We start from the raw sequence: 18,898 nt of genomic DNA, 5'->3' as shown, positions 1-18,898 counted from the left end.
AGAAAACACCAACAGGAAGGTCGTTACACCTTTACTTTTAGTACTCTTCGCATGACGGAAGTCTACACCACACCGGAGGTAGCAGCAGGGGAGGGGAGGTCGGGACTTTTCTCAGCTGCCACGCCTGGAAGGATGAGGTCTGGGGTGCATGATTCATCCGCGCTTCCCGAGACGAAGACGATTGGCGCGTCGGTCTCATCGTTCCAAGAGCCCCATGGAGCTGCATGTGGTGACACGGACACAAGCCACGAACGCCCCCTGTGGATTGAAGAGGAGGATATTGCATTTTTTTTCGCTGCCATGACATGGAACGTTGAACTCCTCGAGGTATTACTATCCAGGGCTGAAAATCCGCTTCTCAGTGACGTTGCCTATGGCGGTTCTTACGACTGTCAGCAGCAGCAACAGGCGACACGTGTGCCGGAGGAAGAAAATGTGACCACACTTGCCAGAGCAGCCTTTCCCACGCTTGAAGAAGCTCTTTTGACGGCCTCCGCAGCAATGAGAACGCCGCCGAGAGGTAAAAGCCGCCTTCCTGGCGGTAATCACAGCCGTCGGAGCAAGCGGCGAAGGATTGGACGTGGTCACACAACGCAGCTGACTATTTACTCTACCTTTTTGTACGAAGCCCGGGTGGAGGTGGATTATGAAGACGAAGTGGAGGATGAAAAAGAAGAAGTGGCGTGGGAGAGCAAAAAGTACAAGAAGAGTGGCAGAGGAAAGTTCCACTTCACCACACAGGCGCCATACAAATGTGGCGCAATCAAAATGAAGAAAGAAAAATACGCTGCTTACTCGACAGAAGAAGAGTTCTACCAGAGTGACGTGCCGCAGCGCTGTCTTGAAGCACACGATAACTTTCATGCCGCTGCCATTTCCGAAACCACGGCCAACAATGTCACCGTACCCGCTGGACCTGTTTTGCAGGGAACAATATTGCAGAAGGAGGATGAGAAGGGGAAGGAGAAAACACAGCAGTCTCCCCCTTGTCCTCCGGTCACTATACGTGATTTTTTTCGGTTATTTTTTCAAAGCTTCCTTATTGTTGTGGTTGCAAAGTTGCGGTATCAAGAAGAGCCTGCCTCCAGTAACCGCCGATCGAATCCACTTTCTCCATTGGAATCTCGTGCGCTTTGCTTTGTGCGTCGCTATCGTGTAGTCTTTAAAGAAATTTTGCGTCGACATGTTATGGGAAGCGAGAAGGAAGTGGAGCGGCGCGCAACACAGTCACTTCTTGTTGATGCATTCCAATGTGACGAAGCGAGGGACGGGAACTGGGGGGCTGGGTGGAAACCGTCATATTCCCAGGTATACATTTCGGGGAGGGAACCGGTGTATCAGCCTCTACTTCTTGACTTCCTAAACATAACACGAGTGGTACAATGTTATGCGAATCCGCCTCAGAGTGATGTCAATGATTTCCGGGGCATTGGGGGGAGCAAAGATATGGCTTTAAATAAGCTATATTGCTGGCGTCGACTACTATTGGAGGGGTCTGATATGAGCCAGGGCAATTTGCAAAACGTGAAGAGGGCAGGTTCACTTTTTCTCTGCGGTGAAGAACAGGAAGTGGCATACGAGCTCTTGAGGAAGTGTCTTTCACCTCTGGCCTGGGAACCGTATAGAACCTTTGGTCCGTACATGATTTACACCGCGGAGCTTCCGTGCTCAAGTCGATTGATTGCTAAGTTGGTTATTCCCGCCGAAGATCAGGAATCGTATGATCTTTCTCAACACTTTCAGGAGGGTGTCTTTTGTTTTCTGCACGGCATCCCATTTTTTCCTTTCGACGCGGCACGTAGTGGACCTCAAAATGTGCCGTCCCTCCTGCCCCGGTGCTGCTCCCTCGTGCATTGCTCAGCTGGGATGCACCGCTCCAGCGGTCTGGCAATTGCGTATTTACTATGGCTTGTGGCATTGTCATGCGGTGAACTTCCGGTTGTACGGGACTCCGTGGATTTATTGGTGAAGAAGAATGAAGAAGGACAAGGGCGGCAGTATCAAACCATTGCTTCATATCTTTCTGTCTTTCTTGGGAATCGGGGGAAGCGTCCAAACACTACCGAGACCATGGCCGCAGATGTGACGGCAACACCGACATCTTTACCATTGCCAGCAGCCGCAGGAGATGTATGGACGGATGCAGAGGGAAGTCACGTGGAGAAACACGGGAATGAGATCGACTCTGTGGCAAACAACAACACATCGATTCTCGAGCTATGTGTGGAGCACGTGCGCCGGCAGCGTTCCATGGCAGTTCCCATTTCCGCCGTGCGAGAACTTCTTCGACGTTATGCATGCTGTCTACATCTTCAGTGAAGCTCGGAATGTCTGAGTTAAGTGGAAACGAAGAAATGAGGGGGAAGGGGCCCTAAAAATGATGTTCCCTGGAATGTCAAATGATGCTCGTCCTCAAAGGATTCAAAACGATCCCCGCCTTCTCTCTAACACCACCCTCTCCCTCAATACTCAAAAAAAAAAAAAAAAAAGGAAAAACGACATTGCCTTGTGTGACCCTATTCCAACTGAACACACAAACACCGAAAACAACAACAACAACAGCAGCAGTAGCGGAAATGGTTTTGCAGGGGAATCTTATGTCGTTTTTAGATTGATGTTCTTTGTTTACGCTATTTTACGTCTTATTCCAGGTATGCGGATTGGTATAGACGCGGCTTTTTTTTTTATTTGAAGAGATTCCGCAGGCCGTAATTATTGGCCGCCAATAATTTGACAACAACTTGCGTCTCTTGTGCTTACGATCATTTTCTTGCACGCTTCCGGCAGGGAATTTTTAGCCGTTTTGTTCTTGTTGTTGTTGCCCTTCTTTTTTTTTTTTTTTTTTTTGAATGTTCCTGGGATTGTTATTCTATCGCCGCATTGCGCTGGGGGTGGGGGGAATAGAGGAAAAGGAGGGGAAAAAGAGGGCTAAAGAGAAGAGGAACACAAAATGGGCCGCGACAGTCGTGGAGATCGCTACGCTCGACGCGTCGATGCCGAAACCGATCGGCATGGCGCTGTTGATGGAAGCAGTAGCGCCTCCAAGAAATCTACGCGCTACGGGCGGTACGCGGGAAAACGGCGTTCACGTTCCCCGCGGAGTGGGCGCCGTGGTGGCAGCGAGGACCGAGAAAGTGATCGCTACCGCAGCAGACGGCATTCCGAGAGCGATGAACAGCGACGACGTCGACATGGAACGGGCAGAGGTCGGTCAGGTAGCAAAGAAGGAGCTAAGAAAGGAGGGGGACGCCGACGTTCACGATCACGGGGGTCATCATCATCCTCTAGCACGTCACGAAGAGTGGATGGTGGCCGGCAAAAATTTGAGGCGGTGGACGTACGAGAGCTGCTGCAGCCTGAAGTGCAGACACCTGCCGGTTGCATGACATCGTCATTGCCCGGTGAAATGATCTTGGCCCTCATTCAACAACAACAACAGCAGCAGCAGCGGATTCCAGTAATTTTTCAGCAACAGGACGAGAAGGAAACTATGAGGGACGCCGTTTTTCCATCACCAGATACGCCGGTTGCAACAGTCGCATCACCACCTCCGGCTAAAAATGACGGAGTCAACGAATCCCAGCAACTACAAGAACAACAAGAACAAGAACAAGAGCAGAGAGGAGCAGAAGAGGCAAACGAAGAGAACGCTTCCAAGGCAGCGGGTCCATCCAGAGTTCTGCCTTCCGTAGCCGACTTTGTCCCGGTTATTCCAAAGAGCTTGTTGAGTCTTCTTAGTGCTCCAGGGGGCAGCAATAATGATGGTAGTGGTGGGAGCGGTGGGTTGACGGGTACAAGTGCCAGTGGCGAGACCGAGGAGGGACAACAGGGAGCACTGACAACGACAACAGGGGCGTTAGCTGTTCTTCAGGCACCGAAGCTTTCACCAGAGGCGGAGCGACGTGCCCGAGAGGCGCGTCGTGCGCACATTTCTTCTTTTCCTCAACGTACCACCCGGCAAGAACTGTTGGATTACTTTACCACCATTATTCCGATGGTGCGTCGTGTGAAGGTGCAACGAGAGATGGATGAGTTTACGGAAAAGCTGCGTGAAGAAGGAGGCCCGGGGGCGGATATTGAGCGTCGGGAAATTCCACCGAATGCCATTGTGGATGTTGACCGCGTAGTTGACATTGCGGTCAACAGTGCCAAGTCGAAGCCATTTGCCTTTCTTGAAGTCAATCTGGCAGACCTTGTGACGGAATTGGTGGAGGAGTCCCAGCGTGATCCGGAACGTTTTACTTTCATCTCTGCTGATGGACGGTCGTACCCAATCACAATCCGTCGGCCACGCGATTACCAGGTCTTGGCTGGAGTGGACAGACGCAAGGTTGTTATGCTTGGCTTTCCATTGACACTTTCAGCAGCGAAGTTGCGACTGGTCTTTGAGCAGTATGGACCCCTTCTTGCCTTTGATGTGAAGGCTGGAATGGCGTACGGAGAATTTGAAAAGGAGTCGGATGCCGTTGATTTTGTTTCTGAACTTCATGGCGAAACGCTTGGAAACAATGTGGTGGTGTTGATGCCTTTATACGACTGGTTAAAGGTGGTATGCACACATGCCGAAATTGACGTTGCGCTTGATCCAGATGACCCTGTCTCGGGTGCATCCCTGCTGGCCAAAGATGGTCAGATAGCCGGCTCACTTGTGCCTGTTCTCGCCGATGACGTTGCAAAGGCTGAAGAACCGGTGAACCACATGAAAGAACTGGTGGAGTTTGCGGTGCGGCTGCCGGATGTTGTCTTACACTTTGCCAAGACATTTCCCCACCTCTCAACGTTGTACGGCAGCACGGTGCCTATTTACCCCACTCGGGTTTTAGTGTTGCTGAATTTGTTTGATGAGGAGGAGCTTGTGCTGGACGAAACGTATGAGCGGCTTGTGGATGAAATCACTTGCGAGGTGGAGAAGTACGGTCGTGTTAAGACGCTCATCATCCCCCGCCGTGCCCCACCACCGATGCCGCCCAAACCGCCGAAGAATTACTTTGCGTCCCGAATAAACACAAATAAGAAGAGTGGTGATAATCTCAAGAATAGTGGTGGCCATAACCGACAGCATCACGTCAATCAAAGCATGGGCGGCGTTTCATCGCCTGACGGAGAAAATGAAGACTGCTATAAAATGGAGAATGATGACGTTGATGAGGAGGCGAAGTACGAACGGGCCAAGGCGGAGTACCTTAGAGCACGCGAAGAGTACACAGAAAGACTTATGCATCCAATTCACGGTGGTTTTGGTCGTGTGTTTGTGGAGTACGAGTCTGTTGATGAGGCGGCAGAGGCACAACGCGCAATCGCTGGTCGCTTGTTTGGGGGTCGAACCGTCGTGACATCGTTTATGTTTGAGGATGTGTTGAACCCACCTACCGCCGAGGAAGTGGAGGCGGAAGCAGAAAAGAAGGTTCAGCTGTATCTGGAGTCCGTAGGCGCCTGCGGTGACGAGGAAAAAGAGGAACTGCAGGCAGAGTAGGCGACACCTATCAATGATAATGCGGAAGAAACGGCGGCAGCGCGGCTGGAATGAGAGGTTGATGGAATGGAGATGTCGATTTAAATAAGCGTGACGCCGGAGCCTTGGTTTTTGTTTTAAACTCTGCGGGTGTGTCTGTATTTTTTGTTTTTCTTGTCGTATCCGCCATAAGCACCTCCCGCATGCACACGCACAGGGAAAAACAAAAAACAAACAAAAGGCATTTACTACCGAGAGAAAGTAGGCGGAAGATGACGTGTGTATGCTTTGCCTCCTCATAGAACTATAAGCGGATCCCCACAGAAATAAAAATGGAACTGAGGCTGTCGGGGGAGTTGTCCAAAGGATGGGAAGAGGACACAAGAAGGAAAAATTAAAAGGAGGAAATTGAAATTAATGAGAGACCCGCAACTCCTTTTTTTTTCTTTTTCTGTTCTTCTTTTTTTTTTTCCATTTTTTTTTTTTTTTCTTGTGTGTGCGTGTAGAAACGCTCGGGAGGGCAACGGCGCACTCATTCGAGGCAAACTGCACGCTTACACAGAATATAGTTCCCGCCATTCTTAGTGCTCCACGTCTAATTTCCTATTTTTATTTTCGTTCGTTAAACGTGGGACGGTTCGTTTGTTCTTGTTTTTTTTTCTTTTCTTTTGCGTAGCGGACTGATCATTTATCATTTCTTCCGCATGATTTTGTTATTTATTTATTTTATTATTATTATTTTTTATTTTGAAATGGCCTTTGACGAATCAGCTGTCGCAGCACGCCCCCACTCAATCGTCCACACACACACACACACACGAAGGAACAATAAAGGGGGGATTGGGAAAAGGAAAGAAGGGAGGGAAGTGAAAAGATGTTGTTTGCTCCCGGCCACATTTGGCGTGTCAGGCGCTTTGTGGCGCCGTTCCATTTGCTGCATGCAAACCCTGGTGTTCGGTTTGCCGCCGCCATGGAGATCAGGCGTCAGCAGTCCACCAGTGCTGTGGGAGATGACGACGATGATGATCATGATGGGAAGTCTTTGCCCTCACACGGTGGAACGAAATCTCGAAGGGGCCGATCGAGGCGACGGGATGCGCGCGGCAAGCAAGAGGGCGAGGCAACAAAATTGGGTTTCCACCAGCAAAAAGAAAATGATAAGGGAAGTTCAGCATCCGTGGTTTTGCCCACCATTCTGACTAACGGAAAGGTATTCTCGTCGTCAGTGCCTGCAGCACACTCTGAAGATAGTTTGGCGGTAGCTCGCTCTCTTGAAGTTCACCGTCGGCTTTTGTCCGAGGCACAACTGCATCGTCAGATGCAAGCTGGTGAGACGGTTGCTTCGGGTGCTGCACACGTGGCCCATGAGAAGATTGAGCGCCGGCGAAAGAAATGGGCTCTTACAGAGGTGGAGTTTGATGTTGGCATCACAGAGCGTCTCTTTCCGGAAATACGCCGCCTGTCGTCACTGCACGAGTTACATTATGGTGATGCCCTAATGCGGGAGGTAGACGCCGCATCTTATTTTGCAAGCAAAGACAGTGGAAAAATCCCTGAACAGTTGGCGGCGAATGGAAAGACGGTGGAGATGTCACTCACGGATGCAGACTTCTTGTCATTTGAGGAGCAAGAACCGCTGCAGCAACCAGTACCCGCTACCTCTTCGTCTTTCTCTACCGTGCCTTCATCACTAGGTGAGAGCGGTGGCATTCCTCCAGACAAGGAGGAGCGGAAACAACAGTCTCAAGAGTCAGTGTCCTGTCAACTTCAGAGTGAAGAAAAAGTCGTTGTTCACGGTGTCCGTACACCATGGTTTGTACCAGAAGGCGGTGTGGTTCGGCTGGAACCACTCTCATCCTCGGATGCTGTGTGTCTCCTGTGCTTTGTGTTGCATCTCCGTCGGCAAACACTGCAGCATCTGCCACTTGCTGTTCAGAAAAGGATGAAAGAGGCGCAAGCTTTGCAAGGGGCAGCATCGAATGACAAGAAGAGTTTGGGAAGGCATCTCTCCTTGGAAGACGTCATGTTATACCTTGACACAGCTCCTCCACCTGTTATTGGATTTACAGAAAATCTCCCACCCAGTAAAAGTCCGGCGTTTCTGTTTGTCCTCTACACTGAGAATGTCTCATTGCAGAATGCCATTGGGCACATGGCGGCGCTTTTTAATATACCACAACGTGCATTTCATACATGTACTGCGGTATCCAAAATGTCATGTGGAGCCGTTCTTTGCGCGGTGGGTCCCAATCATCTGCAGCGCGAACATTTACTCTTGCTCAACACGATGCGTCATCCGGGATTTGTATTACGTGTGGGATCGGTTCGTGCCGTGGAAGATGAAAAGTCTTGTGCCGATCTTTTTGGTGATTTGTCTCTCTGGCAGCCTTTGAATGAAGTCGAACTATTACTGCGTCGTGTAAGTTGCGGCAGTCGTCACGAGCTTGAACACCGCCTACGAGCCGTGCAGGAAGTGGGTGCAGTCTTCTTCTGTGCCAATCGTGAGGCGTCATTAGCACGAGCCGCTACGGATGTGCTTCATGGATTTTTTAAGTCCGCTCTCCTTAACGCCCTTCACCGGAGAAATGCTCCAATGGCAATGCGTCATTTTTTATCGCGGCCAAATCCAATCACTGCAGCACGGGCAAAACGTGTCTCCACGGACGCCACTGTGCGTCAAGTACTCAAGAACTACATTCTTGTTGGAGGTGACTGGTCACAGACAGTTGCACGAACGCCATATGTATGGCGGCGGCGTTGGTTGAGTGCCCTCCGCTGTTCTGTGTGGAATATGATGGCGTCGCGGCGTCTACGTCACGGCGGACGTCGTGTCCTTCCAGGTGATGTCGTGCTACGTCCAGAGTACCGTGCTGATGCCCATCGTCGCATGCTTACAACAGTAAAGGCGGAACATGTCATGCTGGTGAATAATGAATCTGAGGCCGCGGAATGTAGTCTGGAGGATGTCTTCATCCCATTTCTTCGTGGAGTCTACCCTTCCGAACTTTTTGCACCGGAAAACACGCAACACCCTATTATGACCCGATCGAATATGTTGACTCTTCTTCGTGAGGCACACGCCCCACAGCTACTGCTTGGCATGAGCGATTCCTGTCGTTTATTACTTGACATTCGCAGCGAATCATCTCCGTTGTTGTTTCGCCGTTTTATTATTCGTCCGATTGATATAACTTTCACTATCCTTGAGGACAAGCCTCCGATGAAATCTATTCACTTTGACGCTGCGCGTGTGCTTGAGAATGATCGGTTGCGTCTGCAGCGTTTGCCGCTTGCTGGGAAATCAATTGAAAAGGAATCTTCGCAAACATCTGGAGATACCGTCGCTAAATTTTCCTTGGCGTCATCACTTGTAAGTCAGAGTCTTGTGTTGGGCTGCACAACAATTGGGGCACGTTTGTCTAATGGTCTACTTGCTGAGGAATTTTTTACTCCGCCAGTGCGTGAGGAGTACGTGGCTCTTGGACACGTGGAGCGACAGCTGAACGGCAATCTTGTTCTTGCCGCTCCGCGTACGGGCGACGATGCACTAAAAACAATTGACCGCCTATTTACGATTCATGTGCATGCCGTTGTAAGAAATGGATTGGCTGCATTAGGGCATATGCTACGTGAGTATTTTATCCTTGTCGGTGTGGAGCGTGAGGATGACAGTGCACTGCAGCACAAAATTCACCGCGTGCGGCGAGAACTTGATACCGAGACACGGTGGCTGACAAGTCCAACGTTCTGCCGGGCATGTTACTGTCGCGATCATGATGCGTTGGAGTCATGCGCTGAGTATCAATTTAAGCGTGGCAAACATGAAAGTTTCAAGAGGCGGGAGGAAGTTATTCAGGAGCTGGCAAAAGCCGACACGTCGGCAATGCTGCCGCCCAATGCCACAACAGGGATGACGGATATGGGTAGTAGTTTGGCGACAGTGGAAAATCCAAAGGATGATAATATGGTCCTGGAGCTGGAGCTGCGACTGCGTCGTCGATCAGAGGAACAAAAATGGGGTATTCACCTCACTTCCACCCTTTATCTTTCTGCGATCGACGATGTGACTGTAGTGTCGGAGTGTCGACTACGCTGGGGGGCAAACGTCCCTTACAGTCCTGCCATTCAGAAAGTATTCCGAAATGAAATGTTAGGGCAGAATGAGCATCAGAAGGGAAATGCAACCAAAAAAAGCGATGGGGCGAATCCGCAGTTTGTGGCCCTTTCTCAATTTATTCTAAAGGCAATGGGTGGGACGGAGAGTCTGTTACGTGCCGGCGATGATGATTCTTTTTTGCCGCTTATAAATACAAGTGAAGGCTTACCACTCTCCCAATTCCATGACGTCTTTCCGCCTCCAACCTCAATTTTAACTGATGGGGTTGCTACTGCTGAATCCCGTTTGGGGGCTGAGGATGTGAACTCCCGCAAGTTTCTGAGGCAATGCAAGTGGGTTTTGACTGGCATCAATGACACGGCGGTGACGGAGCGTCGTCAAGTGGCTGCTGTGTTTGTGAAACTTGGAAAACGGCGGGAGGTATGTCTTCAGTTCCGCGCCACTCTTCAAGTTTTTGGTGGCTGTGGTGCTCCTTGCCTCATCGCTGGTGAAAAGCTTCCAGAGACCATTGAGCTTGTATTAAATCGAAGGGGTCCATTCACGGGGGGATGGGGTTTAAAATTTGGTAGTAACTCCCTCGCGCTACTGAATCTCTCACAGTTAATTCATGCAGACAGCTCTTCCGGGCTTAAAATTGTCTTTGACCCACCATCACTCCCAGGTGTTGCTAGCACTGAGACTGTGGATGGCAAATACGTGTTGAGCCGTGTCAATGGGGAGGTGGTTGTCTCACAACGCGATGTACTGGAACGTCTGCAGCGGAAAAAAGTTCATGGAGAGGAAGAATTTTTGCGGTTGCAACTTGTCTTGTGTTCTCAACGTGGGGAAGAAAACATCGGGGTAACAGAAGGTGAGGATGCAACGGTGGTAAATCGCCTCTCTGCGTTTGGAACTGCTGGGAAAGAGGGAGGCGAATACGGCCAAATTGCATCACAGGAGGGCGCAACTGTGGAAACTGACGGTGGAAAAAGTGGGGAGAAGGAGGTTCTGCCAGCGTGCAGTCCACAATGTACGCCAGTAACACCGGCACAGCGCAAGCGCAGTGTTGCTACGATTGTCATCAACCGCAAACCTGAAGCTCCGTCAGGGCGATGGGGAATTCGTGTACAACGCGGGACGTTGCGATTACAACGTATTCAGAGCAATCATGACTTTTCATTTCAGGTATACGCGGCGAAGCGTCAACAAGCTCTGCGTATCGCAGACACATTGCGATTTAATAATTTACAGAAGCGAGACAGGGACCAATATGGTTTGAATGCAGGGCTGATGGAAGAAGCAGAAGCAGCTACAAGTGATGTGGCGTTTTATTCTCATTTTGTCTATCTTATTGTTGGTGTCAATCATCGCCGTGTTGAAAGTATTGAAGAGTTGCGTGCATCCCTCGCGGCGGCGGCGCGTTCAACAGAAGAATCGGTTGTGCTTCAGGTACAGCAGTATCGTCTTGCTCAATTGTCTGTCCAGATCGTGCGTGGCGGAGGCGACGGGAGTGTAGCGCTCGAACCTGTTGGTTTCCGAGTTTCACGTGACATGGTGGTTGAGTCCGTTGAAGCAGGAAGCCCCATGGCACGGGCAATCTTAGCCGCCACAAACGATGGATGTTCTTTGCGTCACCTCATCAACGGCGGTTCTTCTCCCACCGCTACGGCTGGCGAGCATGGAGACTGTAGCGTCTCAAATCTCTCTGGCAGTAAATCCCATTTGTCTACCAGTAAAAGGTGGGATTTTCATCTCGACGAAGACATGGAGGCGCTGTCGGAATTGCCGGCACCGGTGAAAGGTGCGACGACGGCGAGTGATGCTGGGGCTTCTGGCATCATTACACCGCCTGTCTATTGGAACATGGTGGACGGTGTCAAATTGATGTCGATGTGCGGTGGAAATGGAAGAACGCGATTTGTTTGGCGCGTGTCATACGGAGTGCGGGCGGGGCCATTACGGACGCCGCAGGATGTTGCACGTGCTTTCGCAGCGGATGTGAAGGAAGAGACGCTCTTCTTGCAGCAATGCTTAATCGATGATTGAGAGGGGCGATCAACACACACGCATAAAAAAAAAAACGAGAGAATGAAGCAAGACAAGAAGGCCGTCTTGGTAAAAGGAAACAGACATCTCTGCTCTTTTCAATGATTGTCGTGGAATATTATTTCATTCCGTCTCTGTTATGCGTTTGCCCCCCATTTTGTTTATTGTCGTTGAGATTATTCCGGGCAAATAATTTACCGCGTTAGGAGTGAGGCTTTTTTATCTTTTTACAGAAATATAGATGCCTACCCAGCACGATAATTTCTAATTATGCGCATCTCCCATTAGCTGAAGGAGATACTTCGCCATTGTCTCCCTCCCCCGATAACGTGGCAAGGGCGGGTTGAAATGGGGGGACAAGCCACATGGTATTCCGAGGCTCTGGGGCATGTCTGCTTGTGACGTTTTTTTTTTTTTTTTGGTTTTTAGGGTAGCAATTAGATAAGGAGTAGGTGCCATTTCTATTCTCTTTCCTTCTTTTTTTTTTTTCATTTACTTCGCGGATTGGCTCAAAACAAAACAATATCCGGATTTTTCTTGCAGATGCAGAAGCAATTGGGGTATCACGCCAACCCTGAGAGGGAGGAGCTGCGGCAGGATGTCATCAATAAGACGGCGGTTCGCAATGCCGCACAGGAGCGTCTCCGGGGTCTGATGCAAGAAGTGAAGGCTCAGCAGGAGGAGCTGGAACATGTGCAAGACCAAATCAGTGCATTGTTGAGTATTGGACAATATGTGGGTGAGATACTTCGACAGGTGGATGAAGAACGTTACATTGTGCAGAGCATCTCCGGTGCACGCCACCTTGTTGGGTACAAAAAAAGCATCAAAAGAGAGAAACTTAAATTTGGTGCCCGCGTGGCTTTAGAGATCATCACACTGACAATCGTCAAGGTGCTGCCGCGTGCAGTTGATCCTCAGGTGTACAACATGCAAATCACGGGAGATGAGAAGAATGTTTCCTTTCAGGAAATTGGTGGATTACAGGAGCAAATGCGTCAGATGCGAGAGGTAGTGGAATTGCCACTGACGAACCCGGAGCTCTTCCTGCGTGTAGGCATCACACCACCCAAAGGTGTTTTGCTCTACGGACCCCCTGGAACCGGTAAAACGCTTCTGGCAAAGGCGATTGCATCAAACGTGGATGCTGCCTTTTTGAAGGTTGTGGCATCGTCGATTGTGGATAAATATATTGGTGAATCTGCTCGGGTTGTGCGTGAAATGTTTGCCTATGCACGGGAACACGAGCCCTGCATCATCTTCATTGATGAGGTGGATGCCATTGGTGGGAAACGCATTGATGGGACGTCCTCTGACCGAGAAATTCAACGCACCCTGATGGAGCTGTTGTATCAACTTGATGGTTTTGACAAGCTGGGAAAAGTGAAGGTGATTATGGCAACGAACCGCCCTGACACCCTTGACTCGGCACTCATGCGGCCTGGACGTCTTGACCGCAAAATTGAAATTGGTCTGCCGAATGAAGCAGGCCGACTTGATGTACTGAAAATTCATGCATCAAAGCTTACCAAACAAGGTGACATTGACTATGATTCTCTCGTGAAGCTTTCGGAGGGATTCAATGGTGCCGATTTACGGAATGTGTGCACTGAGGCTGGTATGTTTGCTGTCCGCGCAGGTAGGGATTATGTGACGAATGAGGATTTCAACAAGGCGACGCGCAAGGTTGCTGAGGCGAAGAAGCTCGAGGGTGCTCCGCATCAGTATGCCGATCAATAAGCAGAAAAAAGAAAAATAAGGGAAAGAGAGAAGTGAGAAGTCATGCGATGTGGGAAGCGTTGCAAGGAGTGGAGTGAATTGAGATTGGGAAGAAGAAGAAGAAGAGAAGCTCAAGGATGGAGGGACGGCACCTTTATATTTGTACCAGCGCTAGGGGATTTGAGATTTTAAGGGGGATTGGGGGGCGGGGGGATCCAAGGAGGAGGGCGAAGATAAAGACGGGAAACCGATGAGGAAAAAGGGGTCATGTGAAAGATATGAGGATGTCCTTTTGCATTATTGACGTTCTTGTTGTTGTTGTTGCTGTTGTTTTTTGTGTCGGAAGTGTTTATTTTTGCGTTGCTTCTATTAATTGTTGTTTTTGTGCTGTTGGCTTGCACTTTTAACACTTTTGTTTGTTGTTGTTGTTTTTGATGTTTACGCGGCAATATTTGACTTCCCCTTCTTTCTTTACGAAACCCTAGTTTCCAGTGTTTCCTACCTTTTTTTTCTTTCTTCTGCCATTTTTTTTTTTGTTTTCTTCCCTTTCCTTCCCCCCCCCCCCCCTTTTTTTTTTTTGTCTCTCTCTCCTTTTGTGTGTGTGTGTCCCTGTTCGGTTTTCTTTTGTGTATATATAGTTGTGTTTTTCTTTCTTCCTTTTGCGGCTTCTTTTTCTTCTTCTTTTTTTTTCCCCGTCCCACTGGAGCTGCACCTTTGAAATATGTTTTGTTGTTGTTGTTGTGTTTATTTTGTCATGCTCACCGCTTATTCTTGATTCACTCGACTATTCTCTCCATTGATTCGATCGCAGTACCCTTTTTTTTCTTCTTGCTGTTCCATATCGATATTACAGTTATCTACATATATATATATACACATACACGTATACACACATGTATATATGTATATAAACGCATAGGTATTCCTTTTTTTTTCTTTTTGGCTGCCTTGGAAGCGAACACGGATGCCCATGGTGTGCATGTTGGGTGGTGCCAACCTTTTTCTTGTTATTATTTTATTTAGTTTTTTTTTCTCTTTTTCGGCGGTGGTGGCGGGGAATTCTGCTGGTCACGGGGAATTTGAGTTTGAGTTGGGGTCGCTACCGAGCACACAGGAGGGGTCGTTCCAGTGTGGGCTGCAGAAACAGTGGTTTGTACTGAACGAAAAAAATCGACCTTTTTTTATGGTTACTGAGGGAGAAATCGAAGTGCAGGTGCTCTCTACCCACTACGATGTGAACAGTTATAGGACATACGTTAAAAAGCTTATATCAGGGACGGATCCAGGAGTTATCTCTCCATTCAGCGTATGTTTGTTAACGACACAGCCTCGACTGTACCGTGAAAGTCAACTGGGTATATTTCATGGAAAAGAGGCAACGATAAATTATTCCAGTCAAGATTTAACACATTTTGTGGATAGAACTTATATGGCATTGGAGACGGTATTGGTGTTAAAATTTTTTGAGTATCGTAATTGGCAGAATTTGTTGAATGAAATGGAAGCGATGTCCAGTTACCCCGGTCCAAAGAAAGAGGAAAAATCCACGGGAAAGCCAAGCGTCGATTGGGATTCACCAAGTGGGGTTGAAGGAGGAATATGCAGTTTCCCAGCTCTCTTCACTATTCACATTGACAGTTTTGGTGCATACCAAGCTTCCAATGGCATTCGGCAGCTGCAAACCCGCTCCCACGTCATTGCTGTACTCGCGCAGTGTAGCCATATACCTATGAAGGTGAATATTCAGGTTCGCATGTCAAATGCAGATGGAAAAGGAAGCTCGGAGTACATTTCTACAGAGAAAATCTACCTATTTTACTTGGTAGCATACATTGTATTATTTGGAATTTTGTTATTTCTCATTTTACCATGTGGATCTTTGTCTCAAAAACATTCCGAGACCACATCTTTAGAACGCCTCAGCGAAAGCAGCGGAGGTGTTGATCACACAAATTCTTCAACTGAGTTTGGTGGCTCTAGGCGTGGCAATATCAATGAGGCGGAGAGAGGAAAAGCGAGACCCTCAACAAATGGACAAAATGAAAGACGTGGGTTGAATTTGACGTCATTAGAAAATGTTTGGGAGACAACACCAGAAGCCGAGAATGCAAATTCAGCGGCCACGAACTCAGACTCCAGGCGAAGATGCTCCACAGCATGCTGCGACGCTTTTCGGAGCAAAATACGAAATATTTGCAGTCAATACTTGTTGATTTTATATCCGCCATTGCAATGGCTTGTCCTGACATGTCTCATTTTACGAGGAGGTGTTTGTCTACTGCGTTTAATACAGTATCGTATACTTTCAGGCTCCTCAGTGGCAAAACCAAACGGTAGCATTGATATTCTTTCTATTTTGCTATCTGTGTGTACCCGTACGGCAGTATTTGTGATGCAACAGCTTGTATGCATCGGTTGGGGTTGTGCATACGAGCGACCGCCGACGATAAAGATTGTGACGGTTTCATTGGTATCCATTACTACCTTCTTTGCCTATGTATTTCAAGGCACCTGTGATGAGGACAGTATTCCAACAAAGTTTACTGCTTCTGATGGACACAGACAATTCACGACCGCTCGATGTGTGAAGATTCAGACGATTGCTATAGCCTGTGAAATGTTGGGTTGGCTGATAAATCTTTTTCAGCTTACAACAGTTATGGCAACCATTGGCCGTGCTGCTGCAACAGGGTCAAAACAAGGAAGGCTCACCACATCAGAGAGCCAGACATCACTTTATCTGCGTTACCGTGGAATGTGTGTACCTTATGCGTTGGGTATTATTGTGCCGCAAATACTTTTTGTTGCCTTCTCCAACACCCTCATGCGTGTGGAGGACTATTACGTTGAGGTGGCACTTAATGAATTCTCGCAGTGGTACGCACTGGCCTTTGTCTTGCTATTCTTACGAAAGGAGCCTTTGTACATTTGAACAATTAACAAAAAAAAAAAAAAAGCGAACCGAGAGGGAACTCAAAAAAAGATTAAAACCTAAAATGGTAAAGAAAAAAAAAAAAACAGTGGGAGTACTTCATGCATACGTGTATTGGTCCGCAGTAGCCAATGCAGTTTTCATTTTAGCTTTTTTTCTTCTTTTGTGTCTGTGTGTGTCCCGGTTTTTCTTTTTTTTTTGTTCCGCGTTATTCAATGCCTTTGCTGGTTGGTTGATTTAACTCCGCGTGAGTCTTTTGGTGCGTTTGCGGGTGCGTTTTTCATGGATACTTGATCTACCATTGCGTTTTGCATGTTCTGCTCAAAAGACAAAATATCGGTGTCCCTTCCCTACTGTGCTCCCATCGAAGGAAAACACAATTGCCCAGAAAGTCATATCTAAACAAAGAAACCGAAAAGCAGCAGGGAAAAATTTGGATTGCAATCATTGATTTACTGAGACTGCCCTCACGTGTGAAATGCAGGTTGAGGTTCCAAGCTACGGCCCTGCGGATGTGCTTCGTGTTACCTCTTCCTGTGGTTGCGATCCCGAAACCATTTTGCTTGGAGACGACGAGGTGCTTGTACACAACAGCTACGCGGGCGTTAATTTTGTTGACACTTACTTCCGCTCAGGTCTTTACAAAAAGCCCAATCTGCCGTTTGTTCCAGGCGAGGAGGGCGTGGGGACTGTTGTGAAGAAAGGGGCAAACGTGGTGTCACCTAACATTGGTCAGCGCGTGGCGTACTTTGGCAATGTCACTGGCTCCTACGCGACGTATTGTGTTGTAAAGATGGCCAATGCGAATTTGGTGCCGGATGGCGTAGAAGACAAGGCAGCTGCGGCGCTTCTTTGCCAAGGATTGACAGCGCACTACCTGACGCACGACAGCTACCCCTGTGGACCTGAATCACGAGTCCTCGTCCACGCTGCTGCGGGTGGTACGGGACTGCTTGTGTGCCAAATGGCAAAACTTCGTGGTGCGTTTGTTGTTGGTGTCTGTGGCGGTGAAAAGAAGGCAGAACTCGCACGCACCGTTGGCCATGCAGATCATGTTGTGGATTATCTGGCCTCTCCAGACTGGACGTTAGAGGTGCGTAGGTTGGTGCCTGGCGGCTTTGATGCCGTCTACGATGGCGTGGGAAAGTCAACGTTTGAGGGAAGCCTCTCTGTGCTGCGTCCACGTGGATTTATGATTTCATTTGGTAATGCAAGTGGTGCTGTGGACGCGGTGTCCCCGCTACGTCTTAAGGACGCTGGAAGTGTGTACTTACAGCGACCATTCCTTGCCGATTACATTCGGGATCCTGAAGAAAAGGCACGACGCTTTGCAGATATTTGGAACTGGTTCACTTCCAAGAAAATTCAGGTGACGTACAGCCGAGAGTTCTCCCTCGCAGATGCTGCGGAAGCGCACCGCTACTTGGAGAATCGCATGTCCACAGGCAAAGTTCTGCTTTATTGCAACTCCAAGGCAAATTGATCTGGAGAACAGTTTATTTAAAACGCAATATTATCAATATGAATTTGATCTTTACTACCCATTCAAAGGCCAATAGGTGAATTTAAATATCTTGTTATTGATACATGGCTATTGGTAATTATCATTATTATTATTTTTTTTTCTTTTTTTTTTGGCGGGGCTATCAGGGGAAAACACGGTTTGTGGCAGAGCTGTAGAGGGAGGTGGTGGCGGGAGAAGGGAGTGGGTTCCATAATTGACCAGGCCACAAATAATCAAAAAATGAAGTAAATTTAAGGGGGGGGGGGTAACAGAAATCGGGTCTTGGTCAGGGAAGTCCTATTTTTCATTCGGTTGTGTTTGTGTGTGTACCCTCTTTTCTTTTCTTTTTTTTCTTGCAACATGTCCCTATCTTTCAAGGGTGTTTTGAAGCATCATTTAAAAATCACCACAACGAAGAAAAAAAGGAAAGGAGAGAGAGAGAAGGAGCAAAGCCAAGGCGTATCTCTCCAAGAAAGTAAAAACTGTCTACATATACATATAATTATATATATATCCCTGCAGCGGAGGCTTTTCCACGACGACATACCACAACCACATCTGTAGTGAGAAGAAACCGCATGTCTCAGAGGAAATTGAAAGGGGCAAGATCTGCATCCGCCTCTCCTGTCACAGCGGATACTGCGGATGGCTGGGTGATTGTGGGAGACTCGGAAAAACTATTCCCAACACCGGCAGCGAGTGGGGACTTCAGCTCTGCACGGGATACAAAAAATCGATGCGCGGAGGGAAAAAGAATCCATTTGCAAAGTACCGAACAGGCGGTCAACACACCGATAACCCGAACCGATAATTCCGCACATGTTAGTTCTTTTCGAAATTTGAATGTGCAATGGAACGAAGCCCACAGTACTTCGAGTCTTTTTAGTGATGAACATTCAGTGAACTGCGATTTCTTGTTGCGTGACAGGACACGTTCGAGTACCACTGCCGCGGAGGAAATACTTAGCCAACAGTTTGAAGACAATGTCTACTTGTCGATTCCATCTCCGGTGCCCACCCCTGCCACTCCATCCAAGGGGGGAACACTTTCCCCCACAGCTGATGCGAGGAACGGGAGTAATGATAACTCAACGTCTGTTGGCTCATTTTTAACTTTTTTTTCCAATGGTGGGCAGGTGCAATCTTATG

General features: G+C 48.4%; 7 protein-coding genes across 7 annotated transcripts, besides 10 other annotated features; all 7 read left to right on the top strand.

The window, feature by feature from the left end:
• Nucleotides 1-18,898: part of a sequence feature (heterozygous, non-Esmeraldo-like haplotype) that runs on past the window's edge.
• Nucleotides 52-2,319, top strand: Tc00.1047053510265.70 (hypothetical protein, conserved; the record flags this gene model as incomplete). The annotated part of the gene is made up of 1 exon (XM_808733.1): nt 52-2,319. The coding sequence occupies one exon, from the start codon at nt 52-54 to the stop codon at nt 2,317-2,319; it is 2,268 nt and encodes a 755-aa protein (XP_813826.1).
• Nucleotides 2,472-2,496: a microsatellite.
• Nucleotides 2,825-2,847: a microsatellite.
• On the top strand, nt 2,951-5,473 carry Tc00.1047053510265.40 (hypothetical protein, conserved; the record flags this gene model as incomplete). The annotated part of the gene is made up of 1 exon (XM_808732.1): nt 2,951-5,473. The coding sequence occupies one exon, from the start codon at nt 2,951-2,953 to the stop codon at nt 5,471-5,473; it is 2,523 nt and encodes an 840-aa protein (XP_813825.1).
• Nucleotides 5,889-5,944: a sequence feature (A-rich).
• Nucleotides 6,166-6,201: a sequence feature (AT_rich).
• On the top strand, nt 6,327-11,594 carry Tc00.1047053510265.30 (hypothetical protein, conserved; the record flags this gene model as incomplete). Its single annotated transcript, XM_808731.1, has 1 exon — nt 6,327-11,594. One exon carries the CDS (start codon nt 6,327-6,329, stop codon nt 11,592-11,594), a length of 5,268 nt encoding a protein of 1,755 aa, XP_813824.1.
• On the top strand, nt 12,138-13,334 carry Tc00.1047053510265.20 (26S protease regulatory subunit, putative; the record flags this gene model as incomplete). Its single annotated transcript, XM_808730.1, has 1 exon — nt 12,138-13,334. One exon carries the CDS (start codon nt 12,138-12,140, stop codon nt 13,332-13,334), a length of 1,197 nt encoding a protein of 398 aa, XP_813823.1.
• Nucleotides 13,619-13,645: a microsatellite.
• Nucleotides 13,817-14,004: a sequence feature (A-rich).
• Nucleotides 14,168-14,223: a microsatellite.
• Nucleotides 14,278-16,245, top strand: Tc00.1047053510265.14 (hypothetical protein, conserved; the record flags this gene model as incomplete). Its single annotated transcript, XM_808738.1, has 1 exon — nt 14,278-16,245. The coding sequence occupies one exon, from the start codon at nt 14,278-14,280 to the stop codon at nt 16,243-16,245; it is 1,968 nt and encodes a 655-aa protein (XP_813831.1).
• Nucleotides 16,382-16,448: a sequence feature (A-rich).
• On the top strand, nt 16,724-17,728 carry Tc00.1047053510265.10 (quinone oxidoreductase, putative; the record flags this gene model as incomplete). Its single annotated transcript, XM_808729.1, has 1 exon — nt 16,724-17,728. One exon carries the CDS (start codon nt 16,724-16,726, stop codon nt 17,726-17,728), a length of 1,005 nt encoding a protein of 334 aa, XP_813822.1.
• Nucleotides 17,844-17,881: a sequence feature (AT_rich).
• Tc00.1047053510265.4 (hypothetical protein, conserved) lies at nt 18,328-18,898 on the top strand (the record flags this gene model as incomplete). The annotated part of the gene is made up of 1 exon (XM_808739.1): nt 18,328-18,898. A coding segment is annotated over one exon (571 nt), but the record flags the coding sequence as incomplete, so codon positions are not given.

This window comes from Trypanosoma cruzi, genomic scaffold (assembly GCF_000209065.1).
Source record: "Trypanosoma cruzi strain CL Brener 1047053516697 genomic scaffold, whole genome shotgun sequence".
Classification (NCBI taxonomy): Eukaryota; Euglenozoa; class Kinetoplastea; order Trypanosomatida; family Trypanosomatidae; genus Trypanosoma; species Trypanosoma cruzi.
This window is presented reverse-complemented; position numbering and strand designations above follow the sequence as displayed.